This window comes from Lonchura striata, chromosome 2 (genome assembly GCF_050655825.1).
Source record: "Lonchura striata isolate lonStrDom1 chromosome 2, ASM5065582v1, whole genome shotgun sequence".
NCBI classification, from domain to species: Eukaryota; Metazoa; Chordata; class Aves; order Passeriformes; family Estrildidae; genus Lonchura; species Lonchura striata.
The window spans coordinates 121,205,122-121,221,050 of NC_140704.1; the positions used below are offsets into that span (position 1 = coordinate 121,205,122).

The 15,929-nt window shown below is 39.9% G+C and overlaps 1 protein-coding gene across 1 annotated transcript; it reads right to left on the bottom strand.

Moving 5' to 3' along the window:
• Positions 1 to 1,033: 1,033 nt before the first annotated feature.
• GGH (gamma-glutamyl hydrolase) lies at positions 1,034 to 15,894 on the bottom strand. Its single transcript, XM_021555629.4, has 9 exons — positions 15,682 to 15,894; positions 14,441 to 14,555; positions 13,034 to 13,084; positions 9,796 to 9,880; positions 7,372 to 7,510; positions 6,458 to 6,564; positions 6,260 to 6,350; positions 4,904 to 5,041; positions 1,034 to 2,800 (listed from the first exon to the last, which is right to left on the bottom strand). The coding sequence occupies exons 1-9, from the start codon at positions 15,809 to 15,811 to the stop codon at positions 2,679 to 2,681; spliced, it is 978 nt and encodes a 325-aa protein (XP_021411304.1). The 5' UTR covers positions 15,812 to 15,894; the 3' UTR covers positions 1,034 to 2,678.
• Between the last annotated feature and the right edge of the window lie 35 nt (positions 15,895 to 15,929).

Here is a 15,929-nt window from a genome sequence, read left to right on the forward strand (position 1 = left end):
CAATCCTGCCAATATGCCCAGTTCTGTTAGTACGATTCCAGTTCTATTGCCTCCTCTCTTCTACCCCCACATCTCAAACACCCCACTACATACCATAGTACAGTAAATATCTGACTCAACTTTAAAGACACAACCACACCCAATTACAAAATACTGGAAAATACTGGTTCTTGGAGGCCATCTAGTGGGAAGAGCAGAATACTCCAAGGAGGAAATTATTTCAAACTTTTGTTTTTTAGAGTTTATTTAATATGGTCTGCAAGATACATATTAGGGTTAACTTGCTGATCAGTGGATCTTCTTCCCACACAGCAACAAGCAAGTTGGTTAGGCTCATACACAGGCTCAATAAGCTGTGAGTATAGCCACAGGCTCTCCTTCTCTCCCCAGCATTTCTAAAAACTGTTTTAGTTGGGAGTTCTGCCTGTGCAATGAAAAACCACATTGTACAACAGAGAGCAGAGGGAAGAGTTTCCATAAAACAGTTTTAAAGTTGCTGTTAGGTGACTGCTAGAAAATTTTGGGTTTCTGCAATTTGTTTCTGTCTGGAGAAGATGATGGAAGGTATTGGGTATTATAAGGAATAGACATACATTTCTTTGCTTACAGTTTTCAGAGCCCTGAGAGTACCATTAGTGCTTCAGCCCCTTCCCACTTTCGTGGGGGTTTGGCTGCCTGTGTTGAACAAACTCTGACACTGCCCCTGGGGTGAGCCTGCTCTGTGAGACTGGGCTGTGGAAAGGCTCTGTGAGAATGATCTGTGAGCAGCCTTCTTGAAAGGTCCTGCCTCTGTCTCAGCAGCCACATTAAAGTGCATTTAAGCTCAAGCCCTGGGCAACAGTACTTGTGCTCTGGGCACGTCTGTGCCAGGCCATGGATGTTACTCATCCTGACCCTGACTTGCTGGCATGACCACAGAAAGTGGATACAGGTTGTAACCTCCTGATTTATGACTATCACAGATGGAAATAAGAAAACAATGACTATTGTCAGTGCTTCATCGGTGGTACCTAAAAGATGATAAAAATATAAGTCTGCTTGAAAGAAAGTTTATTCCAAGTACCATGGAAAAATCATGCATGTCATCAAATAAGACTTTACAAGAGGAAGGGTATAAAGGAAAAACACATATAAAATCATAATATATAAACTTCTCTCATCATATTACACATAATACTCTTTATAGTTACACATTTAGTAACTAATTAGTACCATTACAGACATTTCCCTTGCAAGAAAAGATAACCATTTACTAAGTTGGCTGATATGACAAATGTGAAAATATCTCATGTTTAAGCTTGTAATTACCTGGAAGTGTTTTTCTGCTAGTCACAGTTAATGCTTCCTCATAGGTTTAACTGACACATTTCACATTCTCTTATGCAGTTGTTTCATGACAAGTTAGAGAGTGTTTTACTTGGAAAACCTGAGAAACTTACCAGACTTATTCAGATATGGTACCTGAGAGTATGAAGTTCTACAAAACAGAGCTGAAGTTTATAAACCTGAATTCTTCATAAACTCGAAATCCTTGTTAATGTTAACAAGAGTTTGGAAGCTATGCCGGAGAGGACAATTGCATTTGACTGTCTAATCTTAGTTCCTTTTTGGACAACACACAAAACCACTGAACAAAACTTTCACCACGTCTGGAGCAAAGCAGAGAAAAAACAGTGTCGGTGTATTGCATGCAACTGCTATTATCACATTGTGTCACCTTTAACAGGTTTCTCACATACATTCATCTGCTGTTTAAATTCTAGCTGCACAGAACTATTAAGACAGAAAGAAACTACCTTGTTTTCTAATATAGTGGCAAATTACCTCTTGACTTAAAGTGAAAATTCTATCCAGTTATGGTAAAAGTCAGACACTTTAGAGAAAAAATTAAGTTTACATTCTTTTAAATACAAAGGAATGAGTGTCTGCATCTCATATCTGACTGCTGACTCCAGTTACTCCAAGACAAACTCTTGGAGAATGTATAAAACTGAATTGAAAAGAACTGAAAGTGGAATCAGCACAGAACTACATCTTCCAAACTTACTTATTTTATGTGATATTTGTGTATGAAGGCCTCACAAGGTATAAGGACTCCAAATAATGCTCAACGTACAAGAGAAACAGTTTCACAAATGGGACATAACGTGCTTCTTAGGCAAAAATCTGTTTGCTATCATGCCTTACTATTTTGGTCAGTTTTTGAAATGACAAAGGAGTCCCTGTCAGGAACTCGGCTGCATACACATATCTATGACAAATTAAAGTCTCATTTGCTAAATCATTTGAAAAGGACAGGATTTTACTACACAATGTATCTAAGAGTCTAGTGCTATCACAGTCCAGAACATTTTACAAAGGTAAGTCCCATATTTTAAAATATATGAAAGCTTTTCCTTGTACCAAAGTGATTACTTTAAAGTTTATAAGCATAGTCAAGTCCTCTTTCCTGGAAGAAAAATACATTTTTCTGTAGCTTGCCTTAAAGTGTGATCCAAGATGATTATGTTATTGAATGTAAATTTATATATTAATGTTTCAATAGTGCAGAAGATGCACAGAATAAATCATTGTAAAGGAAAACTGTTCTAACTTTCTGTCACTATATCAGTTTAATTACATAATGCTGGCAAATAATTCCATTTATAAATAACAACACTGCACCTTTGACAAGATACTCAATCAAAAAAATAGGTTTGCTGAAATGCAGAAAATGTTCCTGTATAAACGGGATTGTAATTATAGATCAATTCTTTTGTTTCTTCTTCTTCACTGGAGAAATGGTGCATGCTCTTCCTGGCTGTAAAACATTGTAAAAGTACATATCATTTTAATGTTATCCTCCTCAACAATATTTATATTGGTAAAGTAAGTTATTTTGTGTAGCACACCAACAAATGGAATTACAGTAGCTTGTATGTGAAGAACTGTGAAGACACATCTTCAGAAAACTGGTTACAGCATATTTTATAACTGGAGAGGAAGAATTTAAAACCAAGACTGTATAAAATAGTTATGCATGAGATACTAGCAGTATCTACCAGAAATACCAGCACTTTTAAAGATAAAATAAATGCATCAGAGTAGCAGCCTGCTGAAAGCTGCATGGACTGTGCTGATGAAGAAAATAAAATTGAATCCTCCCCTGGTTTATCAAGTTGGCAACTCTACAGAAGTCAAAATTAATGATGGATGGATACAAAGATGGTATTTCAGTAGAATGGTTTAGTTACTAAGTGATCGTACATTTTTACCAGCTGAAAACAGTTTACATTTTTCATCTTGTGGTTTATTTTCAAACTTAGGGAAGATATTCTGCCTTACATTAGCTAAAAATGTCAGTTACTCATTGCAAAGTTATGACATGAAGTACTCAGCAGGAGCAGCTCATGCTTCAGTACCTCTCCAAAACACTGGGGAGGCCATGAAGAGTAACAGGATTTGGTAGAAGGGATGGGGTAGACAAATCTGGCTGAAGAAAGTTTGCTCTACCAGAATTGTAGGTCAGTAGATCCAAAAGCTGTGTCACACTGCACAAACTCCTTGGATGTGTACACAGTGTAACAGAACTCACACACAGTGTGTCTCAACTGGATCTACAAGCAGAGCTGGCACTTGTTTTGCCCCACTTAACTTGGATAATGGCCTCAGCAAGCTTACTTCTATTGGGAATATAGTCTGTAAAAAGATACTAGACAAAATACCAAACAAAACCAGAGAACACATTGCATTCCAGTATTAGACTACAAAATTAAAACCAGACTTATATTGTACTTTATCCTTTATACTTTTCCCCCCTTGTTTTTATCACAGTCTGCCATCTCATAAAATGGTCTGGGCTGGAAGGGACCTTAAAGATCACTTTGTTCCAATCCCCCTGCCATGGGCAGGGACATATTCCACTAGACCAGGCTGCTCAGAGGCCCAGTTCTCCCTGGCCCCAAGTTCCCTATGAAAGTGGTTTTGCTACATTTTCACAAAGAGGAGTAAGACTACTTTATGCAAAAAAGCACCTTGAATTTGTATGAAATGCAAATTTTATTCCTACGCTCTCACTGATCAGGTCAGCACAAATTACATTTCTTTACATCACTATCTAGTTTCTTCATTAAGTTGACTAATTTGATTTGAGACCAAATCTAGAGACCAAACTCAACCAGCTTAATTATTATGTTCTTCATAGTCCCCATCAGAGGTAAGACAATTTCATAAAATAGTCCAGCAAAATTATTTAGTAGGGATAAATTAAGGAATAAAGTTTGATTCCTTCAAATACTCCTCTATTTATATCCTGCTTATTTATAACAAAAAGAGGGGAAGTGTCATAAACTATCAAAATGTTATGCGTTAGTTACTTCCAGATTCTTAGATTATAAACAAAAAAAATAGCATCTCTGTAAAATTCAAAAACTCCTTGTGCTGTCTATAGTATACAACTGTAGGGCACATATTGTACCCCTCTGACACATCCATACTGACCAAGCCTATTTATAGTCCTGGTGTATGCATTTTGCAAGCAAAACTGAGAACACGCTGAATGACTATAAGCCAGTTTGGAACTGAAGAAGCCCCTGGAGTTACAAATGGGTTATTTTTTTGTTTTATTGTCTTTGTGCAAGAGAAGCCAAAATGTTACAGGGATATTTTGAAATGGTAGAAAGTCACAGAACAATGTTTTAGAGACAGCCTAGTAAACAGAGTTTGTAGAATGCTTGGCCTTTTCATGTTACTTTCACTAAGTCATTCTCTTTCTAGCATCCTTTGGTGTTTTATAAGCCTATAAAGCTTGCAGGTACTACGAGGTACTGAACTTTGACAGCTGAAAAAGAAGTCTGTCATCTTCAAAGTTTTTCAGTACTGCTTCACTCTAACCCACACCATTTATATATAATATACTTTTTACCTTCATTAACGAAGAAATCAGCCATATAATACGCTGCTCTTACAGCAGATGGCGAATGTGGAATGCCTGGAGAATTCTTCCACTCAAAAGGGTTTTTCTCTGGATGCCATTGCATACCATAAATTGGATATTTGTATGCTACAACAAAACACAAAGCATATAAAGGTGTATGCCTTAAGAATCATGTAATTAATCTTACTGCAATGTAAACTCAGAGAATAAGCTACAAATATACCTTGATTATTAACAGTTTCACAAAAGCTTAAACATCAAGTTGAAACATTGTTAAAGTCACAGTAGAACTGAGGAAAACAAATGCACACTGTAAAAGAAGGGTCTCATTCCACGCAAGAAACTATTCTTACATAATTTTCATTTCAATATGAATGTATATACACACTAAAAAATATAATGTTTGAAGTATATCAGTCTCAAAGCTTCCCATCTGCTTGCCAGCATCACTCAGCATGCACAGCTGTACAGGATGCCAGCTCCATGGGAAAGATCCAAGTCTTAATATCTCCTTAAAGGCCCAGTCAATCCAGGGCAGCTCCCATCTGCTCTGGCCCGGGCTGGTACACTTTGGGGGAGTCAGTCCTTAGTCCTTCCAGGAAATAGCGGCACAGCAGCTGATGACTGCTCTGTGATAAACCGCTGGAAGGCATGGGTGATGCCTGTCATTAGCCTAATCAGGTTTGCTGATCAAAGAGCTATTCTTCTCTTTTGGAGGCCAGCCAGGATGCCACACAGAAGAACCCCATTGGTGGCAGCTGGGTCCTATGGCAGGGCTGCTAGCGGTGCACTCATGAGGATCAAACACTCCCTGAAGAGCTAACTTGTTCCCTGAGCTGAGCAAGCCCAGTGTGAGACAGGCAAAATAAGTCATGCAAAAGGCTTTTGGAGGAGGACAATTCCCAGCATTGCTGCTAATGTAATGAGGGATATTGCTGTTCCCTCTGCAGCCTGGATTGCCCTTCCCCTACAGCAAACAGAGAGCACCAGGGAAATGCCAGCCTAAGCAGGCAGCTGGCAGAGGCACACTGCACTGAGCAGGGATTCAACTGCTGCAGCACGAGCTGAGCAGCTCACACCACAGCGCTCAAATATGCCAGTGCTAATGTGTAACAGCATATCTTGAAGGAGAACAGCAGGTGGAAGGAATAATAAGGCTCACAGTACTCAAAAGATAAAATATCCCCGCAAACAGAAATGCTCCTCGTGGCCAGAGCGCTGACAGGGCTGATGCTCACCCTGCTATTTTAACAACTTGCAATACTAATTCACATCCATGCCACAGCACCCCTGAAGAACAAGGCTGTTACAGTCACAGTTTCCAAAGGAAATGAATTTCTTTACCTTCCATGGTAGAGATAAACTCCACTTCATCATCAGTGTTAGTGGTCAGAACTTTATAGAAATTACGAAGCTTTTCATTATTGGTGAAATTCTGTGATAAGGAGAGGGGGAAGAAGGAAAAGGTATTATTTGCTTATTTCTTTCTAGGTATAATGGAAAAAAAAGTGTTTATATGCAGGAAATGAAAAAATCAAATACCTCCATGGAGAGGCTCCATACATGAAAGTTTGATGTCAATGGTTCAGTAGCAAGTGCATATAATACATCATCAGGGAAATTCCTGAACATTTTACTGTCTTTTGCAGCTATTACAAAGAAAAAAATTGTATTTTCCATTACCAAAACTGGTCTCAGATGGACTTACGCTGACAGAAGACAATTAATAAAATGCTGTATTAAACATTTTTGGCAGTAAATCTTTATTATTTTAGAAAATCCTGCAAGAAATAATAAAATAACTACAACAGATTTCCAATATGCTGCTACCGGTCTCGACACAGAGAGGATCTGACTTAGGTAACAAAGTTCTCAGCAAAATAAGCACCATTCTTTGACACTCATATCAGCAGCCTTTCCACTCACAATGAGCACAAGTGACAGAATTTGTGAATGCTACATGTTTTTTGATTACCCACAAAGGGTAAAGTATCAACAGAGGCCATCAGTGCTGCCAAGTGCCACAGCTCTATCTCAAGAGATCTCTGTGATTCCAACACTGTTCAAATGGGACAGTAATGCTACTATTCATCATGAGGAAAGACGTGATTTGAAAAATTTAAAATCACCTGCTCTCCAAGCTTAATAGGTTTTGAACCTGTGAATTTTGTCAACTTGGTAACAAAAAGCAGACATTATTTTGTAGGTCTGACTTTTCAAATGACTCAGAGCCACAACTTTGTTTTTTGCTGACTGCTGTTGGTTTCAAATGGCTTGTGCTCACAAGTGACAGCTGCACTGACTTTACAAAAACAGTCAATGCAACTTAATAACAAAGAATTTAACAGAAGATAATCAGCAGGAACCTCACAAACATTCACCCCATAATATTTATCAAGAACAAAACACAACACCTCTTAGCAAAACTCATACATGAGATGTAATGAATTTTTCACCTGAGGTAAAGTTCAGAGGGAGTGAAAAACCATTTGTCTTGGTATGAACAAGTAAAATTTCACCACTTGTGAGATATGTAAGCTCTTCGTGTCCAAGACATGTTCCCCATATTGGAAAATAATCTCCTTTATCATTAGCCTACAAAACAAAAGCAACGATATAAGGAAACAACAATGAAAATCTACAGAAAAGACACTGACAAGAACTTCCTACTCCTTTTACTTGCTTTTGTGTAGGTGAAAATATATGAAGGCTAACGGATATATATGAGTTTTGAAGCAGCAAACTGAGCCTAATGTAGATACTGATTTCACTGTTCCGTTCTACAAGTAATTTTGAGAGCAGCCTAAACAGAAACCACAAAATGGCAACATTTCTCTGAAAAAAGCAATTATTAGAAGAGACACAGAAGAGTCCATCACCATTTTGTGGGAAAGCATGCTTGTTAGAATTCAAACTTTTCTAAGAAGAATGCTATGATCACACAGCAAGGAGCCTTTGCAATATCTGTGCCCACCCAATTTTCAAAAAATGTGAATCCTACTACTAGCATAGCTGTGGTCTTACATGACATACCTATATGATTGTTTAGCTATCAGGTTTAGATCTGTGTACCAAAAAGACAAAAGGTATATTTAAGCAACATTAAGAAGTGGCAATCATTTTCAAAGGAATAAAAATTGTCAGGTCAGTGTAAAAACAATATGAAAAAAAGAAAAAAGGAGAAAAAGAAAGCAAAAAACCAAGAACACAGCTAGTTTCTTGTGACTTAACTAAGCATGGTGCATACATGCAGTGGGAATCTGCATTTTTAAATGGTTTACACTTGATAGTATGTTAGAGACTGGATGTTTCAGAACTCCTGTTTTTATGAAATCTGACTAGATTTTCTTGTTTCTAAACATTTTTAAGTTATGCATACCACAACATGCACACCACCCATGAAGAGCTGCTGCTCAAAGCCACTTTTGAGAAGCTAAAATGGCAGGCTCAGAATAATAATGCTCCCCTACTGCATTACTGACAGTATGCAATAAAATCTCACAGACCTACTTCTTCTCACAGCAAAACAAGGAAGATGTACGGAAAGAAGGCTGATGGGGCTGCAGAGTCTTCATGACCACTCTTAATGTACAATGAGACACAGAACTTACATGAAAGACAGACAGTGGAGTTGCAAGTGAGGATTAAAACTACTGAAGGCAAAAGATAAACTACAGTTTAAAACCAATTACAACAGAAACATAAAGATTTAGTGCTCCTCCTCCCTTCTTTAAAATAAACTAGAGCCTGAAGGCGAAGTATGTATTAAGCAGCACTCAACATTTTAAAAACTAATTTAAGAGCTGGAAAATGGTATTTCATTTAGATTTTTGCCTAACTAGTAAAATTCTATTAACTTGAACAGGCATTAGCAATTCATGTTCTCTATTCATATTAAAGCAGTGCCAGATCAAAGTAATTTCTCATTGTGAACATTTGCAAATGAAAAGGACCCCTGTTTTAGAAAAAGATAAAATTCAGTCATTCCATACGTGTAAAGATACTCTTGACTATTGTAGCTTTCCTTACATAAGTAAAACTAGAAATATTTTATAGTAATTAAGATTTGAAAGATGAATATCAAAACACAAAATTATCACAAGCAGCAAGAGAAAAAGCCCTCCTTTGTTAGAAAGGGTTACCCAGGATGAACTGAATATTACTTTCTGCCTTTCAGTCACTGGTAGTACACGTATCAGCTAATAAACCTGTCTCTCTGACCATAAAGTGACATAGGCAATTCATCATTGTGAAATGTCAACATAATTTCATAATTGTACAGCAAACCACAAGAAACCCTTGCCCTAGTGTTGCATACCAAGGCATAGGCTGCATTTCATACAGTGAGCAGTTCCAGAACGACAAATAAAATCATCTCACATAAAAGTAAGATAGTCTTTGTAAGACTCACTCTGAATAAAGACAGATAAAAGAATAAAAACATTTGTTACACAGGGACTGAAGAGTAAAAGGAGCTCAATTACAGAATTGCAGCAGCTGACTGGTCCTGTGAATGCCACTGCCTGCACTTTCCTTGCCTGCTGTTGGAATGTCAGCAACAAAGGTGGAAGAGCAATTCCTGTTCACAAAATGTTCAAAAAATGTTCACAGAGAGCCATAATGCCTCAGGTACAATGAACAACCGTTCTCACCTGAAGAACTTTGGAGTTTAAGACTATAACACAACATATAACAGGAGTGGGTGTCACAAGTCTGCATCTTAAGCTATTAATGCAGAAGTTTTATGCAGAAGCAAGAAATAAGCTACCTCTTTTCAGGCCTACAGTTAACCCACTGAATGACAGTGCAAAACTATGAAAAAATATGAACCTGCCATTTTGATCTCAGAACAGCGATAACAAGAACCTCCAAGTAATTACCTCCAAGGCCTTGTGGTAAAATATCTTAGCAACCCTTGAATACTCTGAAGTCCTAAGATCCACACCACCTCCTGGAAGAAGTATCCTGAAAGGCAATATCCAACAATAGGATTAGCAACAGTGATCAACCCAAAACTTGGACAATGTACACAGAGAAATGGCTGATAGCAGTTTTAAGGGTATGATTTAGGTCTAGGTTTCAGAAATCTACAGACAGGCATCTATGCTCCCATTATGGACAGCAGGAATCTAGTCAGGAGAATCACTGGAGATTCAAATAGGTTTTCTAGAGTAGGCACCTGAGTGGTGGGTAGCTTAAACAGCCCTGTCAGCTCCACTAGCTAGCATTCCATTAATTATTTGAGTTTGGACAGCTAGAGAACAGGCAGACAGCAGAAAGTTGGTTTCAATCTTTAACTTAATCATAGTGTCTTTAACTTAATCACAGTGTTCAGTCTTTAACTTAATCATAGTGTTCTTAGTGTTCCTCTACTGAAGAACAGTAAGTGATCTAAATGTTCTCTATCACAAAGTATAGATCAAGCCTAATGTAACATAAGGAAGAAGAAAGTAAACGGAAAATACATAAAACACACCTATTTCAGCTGCTATACAAAAGGTTTGCAAGCCATGACTGTCATTTCCTATCCTGACTCTCAGCTGGCTCTCATTATCACTTTAAAATTCAAGCCCAAATCTCAATTAATTCTGTCCAGTTTCAGAAAAATAGAATTGTGGCCCTAGCGTAGTACCTTCTTATTGAAGACAACAAAGATCAAAAAGTTCCTATCAAAAAGGAAGAAAAGTATATTTGACCATAACCTTTGGTCACACAGGATCCCACAGAGCTAAGGAAGACAATCTCAGGGACAATTTCATAAAAATACTGCACAAGCTTTTTCCACCACAAAATATAATCATCAGGAATGGCAATTCCCTGTGTGGCTCCCCAAACCTGAAAAAACACCACAGAAGAAAAAGTTTCAGCACAGTCTTGCAGAGAATTCACACAGACACAAGATGACATGGAAAATAATCAAGTACCATCAGAAACAGTAACATGAATGAAGCCTCTTCTGGCTGTAACTGGAACAGTGCCTGCAGAACCAACAAAACTGGATGTGTGAGCATTCCTTAATCCACTACGGCAGAACCTCACTGGATTTACTCAAGTTGCATCCATTAGTTGTTAATTTTTTACTGAAACAGGTGTAGGATTTTCCCTACATGTCTATGCTCTGAAAATGGCAATCTGAATCAGTGAGATACTAACAAGCAGTTAGAAACAAATAGCATCTCAAATGATTCCAAGCATTTGCAAAGCAAATATGCATTTTAACCCTTGTGACCAGGTTTTTTTTTTCAAGTGAATAATGCACAGGTTCATGTAAAAGCCATCAAGTATTTGGTGGAAAAGTAGTATTCACAAAAATACAAAAAAAATTTACTTCCCAGTGTCAACACTGAAAATTAATACAGATGAAGGTATTTTTAAAACAGATCAGATTATAGGTTTCTTCAGAAATCTAATTAGAGAAATAAGGTGATTTTTACCTGGAAGTGTTAGGAAATTCACTCCACCTGTTCAAACCAAAACCTGGACTATACTGATTAAAACTGATTATCATTTTTGCTAATGAAAAAAGGAAATATCCCATTAAGTAGCAATGATAATGGCTTGACATTGTCATAAGCAGATTGAAATGCAACTACATGTATTCCAGTATCACTGCCTGGTTAGAGCTGATGATTTCCACTGGGTATTTCAATGGCTATCTCAGGAGTATATTCATAAGATTATGTCTTTAATATAATAAATTTCATTATTTTAAGAAGGTAGCATTTAATAGTAAGTAATTTCTAACTTCAAAGAACAATGTGAAAGATCAATGTATCTCCTTCTTATTCTGAACTTCCACAGAATATAAGTCATTCCTCCAGAGTTCCTTTTTGTTATTTACACCCAGTTTTAACATGGAAGCCAACAGGTGACAGTGGAGGGCCACAGAAGGAAATATAGACCATCCTCACTCACCTACAAAACACAAACTCAACTGACTTCTGACTGCAAAGACAGAAGGATAAAGAAAGTGGATGTACTTTCCAAACACTTTCTTCTGAATTGATATAGGTGGTGAGGTAGAAACAATAAGAGACCTCATTGGTGGAAAACCCTTTTGGCAACCAAAGTGAAGTTGGTAGCCATGAGCAAGGGAGGAAATTATTCATCTTGTCCCCAACAGCCCACAGCAGAGAAATGCATCACTGTCTTACACTCACTTAGAGCACAAGACTGCAAAGACCCAAGTCTTAGTGTACAGGGCACGTTGATATAAGAGGGCAATGCACTTCCCAGCCAGCCAAAGGTATAAATCTGCAAGGTCTACACATGCTGATTAACATCCTAGTTATATGCATAAGCTTAACAAATGTATTCACTGTTTAAGATACTCATCTCATGACTACAAGTAGCCCAATCACATGCTCTGGCCTCGCACACCATCACAGCTGTGAAGTGTAGTATCAGCTGATTTTATTCTTCTAAAGTGCACTTGTAGCACAAGGCTAAAAAAACATAAAAGGTTCTGACTTTGTTTAGTCCACAATAAAATCTGTTAGGCAAGATCACATTATCCCACATTTGAAAAGGAAAAAGAGAGTTGGCCAATTGCCACAGATCCCCTGAAAACCAGGAAGTTTTTCTAACAAAGATCCAAGACACAGAATCACAATGGGCAAGACAGACCATTCAAGCAGCAAAAGAGAGAACACACATGGAAAAGAGAGAAGCAGAGACTGGAAATGAGAAACTTTTATAATAGAGGAGATATGAAAAGGACTTAAAGAGGGAAGAAAGGGTAGAAACGGATGAAATACTAAGCAAGTGCTATTAACCATCAAAAAGAAGGTGACAGGTCAAAGAAAAATTAACGAAGAGCAAGTTGAGTATCTCACTTGCAAAACTTCTCATAACTATAATGTCACTTTTCCCTGTCTGAAGACATGCCAAGATGAGCCTTGGCACTGTTGCAGATTATCTGACATGTTCCTCAAGGAAAAGGAAGCACACCAATACCAGATGAAATAATGCATTCTGTGTCTTAGAATATATTTTTATGTCTGCAGTGCCCAGCCCAACCTCTCAGGAGAGCAGGAAGGCAATGTTCTTGAGAACACAGCAGAGCTCAAAAACAGAACCATCATGCCTTTCAACAGAAAGTCAGTGCTCAAGACTTACCCATTAATAGAGTGGAAAATTTTATCATATTCTTCATCTGTAAGATTTAATCTGAAACATCAAAAAATAATTATAGAATGCATACGATGTACATATATTTGACCACAAAAACATAACCTCTATTGAACAGAAATGTCTGACACAGAAAATATGCAGAAGACATGCTTTAAACAGAGTAAAATGGACACAAATCAAAAGAAACATTTCACTTCAAACAACTCAGTCCACAAGACTGAAAACAGGGCCCTGTCACATAGAGATTCTAATGAAGTATTTTGAGACCCTTATGCAAGACACTTGAGAAATGTATTATTTACATGAATGGCATGGTTATTATTTCCTGCAGACCGGCAACTCCGGTTTCCAACTGATTCCCAAGAAGGGCAGAGCTGCAAACAGTGGGTCACGCCCATGCACCCCCAGCCTCCTTGCCAGCGTGGCAGCAGAAAAAGCAGAAAAGGCCTTGGCTCTGTGTAAGCCCTTCTCAGTGGTAACAAAAACAACTCTTTATTATCAACCCTGTGTTCAGCACAAATCAAAAACACACCCCCACACCAGCTACTTTGAAGAAAATTAACTCTACCCCAGCCAAAACCAGCACAGATAGCCACACTTCTGCAGAGGTGTGATAAGTTGGGTGTAAGTGAAAGTGTTCAGCTTTGCTGCAAGTAACTTAATTGCCAGAATTAGAAGCATCTATTCATCGGTGAAGCCTCTAGTCAGCAAACATTCTGAATGCTCCAGCACTACATGAGGAATGCTGGCTTCTAATTCAGGCACTTAAGTGGTGCTCTTATTGGACTGTGTATATACATGCTATTCTGTTTTTCTGCAGCTGTATTAGTATTGTTTTTAAGTATGGAAATTTATAATTTCATCATCTGGTTTCAGTCCATTTCATATCTTATAGCTAAGTGTTGGTATGAAGTACTGTCAGCTGTTACTTACTCCGCAACTTTTCACCAAACAACCAAAATAAAAGAAAGTGACCCATAGTTTGAACAGAACTGGAGTTTGTTTTCTGAAAGGAGTAGTGATAGCCTTAAAGATATCTATATCTATGTATCTATGTATATCTAGGTATTTATGTGTGTTTGTGTGGCACTACACTGTAGCTAACTTCAAAAACCATACATGCAAACCACAGAAGGCAATTTTACTGGTAAAAAAAAAATTAGAATTTTTCAAAGAAAGACTAGCAACGTAAGTAGAAGTATTAAAAAGTACATGTTCCACTCTGCTTTTCTTCCAGTTTCTGGAACTCTCTGAGAATTGGGGCATCTTCAAATCATTTTTGAGGAGCAACAAACACTCAGAAAAGCAGCTGAACTACTCTGTATGCCTCTAAAATCATACGTTCCTTACATAATACAATTATTATCCACTCCTAAGGATAAAAAAAAGTACCTTATAGGCACAGCTCGAGCACCAGCAGATTCCACAAACTTCACATATGAAGCCGCAATATAAGATCTTCCAAATTGCTGGTATTCATCAAAGTGACATTCCTGTGACAATATCCCTGAAGGGCCCAAGGAAGAAAATTAGCACCATACAAATGGCAAATGCTACACACTGAAAGAAAAGTCACAAAATCGCTGAGTCAATTACCTTGGAAAAGACCACTGAGATCATCAAATCCAACCTACAAATGAATGTCAACTAGACCATGAAACAAGTGTCATGTCCAGTTTTTCCTTAAACGCCTCCAAGGACGGTAACTCCATCACCTACCTGGGCAGTCCATTACAGTATCTAATCACCACTTCTGTGAGGGAATTCTTCCTAATGTCTAATCTACACCCTCCATAGGTAGCTTAAAACTGTCCTCTTGTCCTATTGCTAGCTGCCGAGAAGAGACCGACCCCCACCTGGCTCCAGCCTCCTTTCAGGCGCTGGTAAAGACCGACAAGGTCACACCGGAGCCTTCTATTCTCTTGTCCAAACCACCCCAGCTTCCCAGCCGCTCCCCGTGCTCCTATTAATTAATTAAGCTCCCATTTCCTACATGCCAGCTAGCAGCGGTACATTTACTGCCCAGAGGAACTGCAGGCACCGAGACCACGGGGCATCATCAATTACGGCGCCCCGTCACGAGGTACCACATAAACACACATTACCTGACTAAGACGCGGCTTCCCCGCTATGACTGCTCCGCACTGTAACTTCTCTCAGGCAAGCCTGACTTTTAGAGAAAGCACGCACAGCGTTCGGCTGCTTACACCAGCTCCAGCCAAACCTCGGCTCCGGGAGACGCTTCCCCTGTGGCCAAGGCGGGGCGCGGCCCCTCGCCCTTAGCGATGATGGGTCTGTCACCGTGCCCCGCCGGCAGCTATGGCCAAGGCGGGGCGCGGCCCCTCGCCCTTACCGATGATGGATCTGTCACCGTGCCCCGCCGGGAGCTATGGCCAAGGCGGGGCGCGGCCCCTCGCCCTTACCGATGATGGGTCTGTCACCGTGCCCCGCCGGCAGCTATGGCCAAGGCGGGGCGCGGCCCCTCGCCCTTACCGATGATGGATCTGTCACCGTGCCCCGCCGGGAGCTATGGCCAAGGCGGGGCGCGGCCCCTCGCCCTTACCGATGATGGGTCTGTCACCGTGCCCCGCCGGGAGCTATGGCCAAGGCGGGGCGCGGCCCCTCGCCCTTACCGATGACGGGTCTGTCGTTGCGCCCCGCCGCGAGGTCGCGCCGCGCCACGGAGGCGGCGGAGCCGCAGCGCAGCAGCAGCAGGAGGAGCGCGGCGGCCACGACGCCACCGAGCCCCGCCGGGCGCCCCATGGCCACCGCCGGGCACGACCAAGGCTGCGGGCACGGCTCCCGGCTCGGCTCGGCTGGCCTCCGGGCACGGCTGGCGGCTGGGCAGGGCCGGGGCCCGCCCCGCGCACGCAGCCCCGGC

What these genes read in the sequence shown, in the direction of transcription:
- GGH (XM_021555629.4), bottom strand. Translation starts at nt 15,811, where the DNA reads ATGGGGCGCCCGGCGGGGCTCGGTGGCGTCGTGGCCGCCGCGCTCCTC. An exon ending in GCTCGAGCTGTGCCTATAAG is followed by an intron (nt 13,085 to 14,440) that starts GTACTTTTTTTT and finishes TTGATGTTTCAG; the next exon opens with ATTAAATCTTACAGATGAAG. An exon ending in TGATTTCTTCGTTAATGAAG is followed by an intron (nt 2,801 to 4,903) that starts GTAAAAAGTATA and finishes AATGTTTTACAG; the next exon opens with CCAGGAAGAGCATGCACCAT.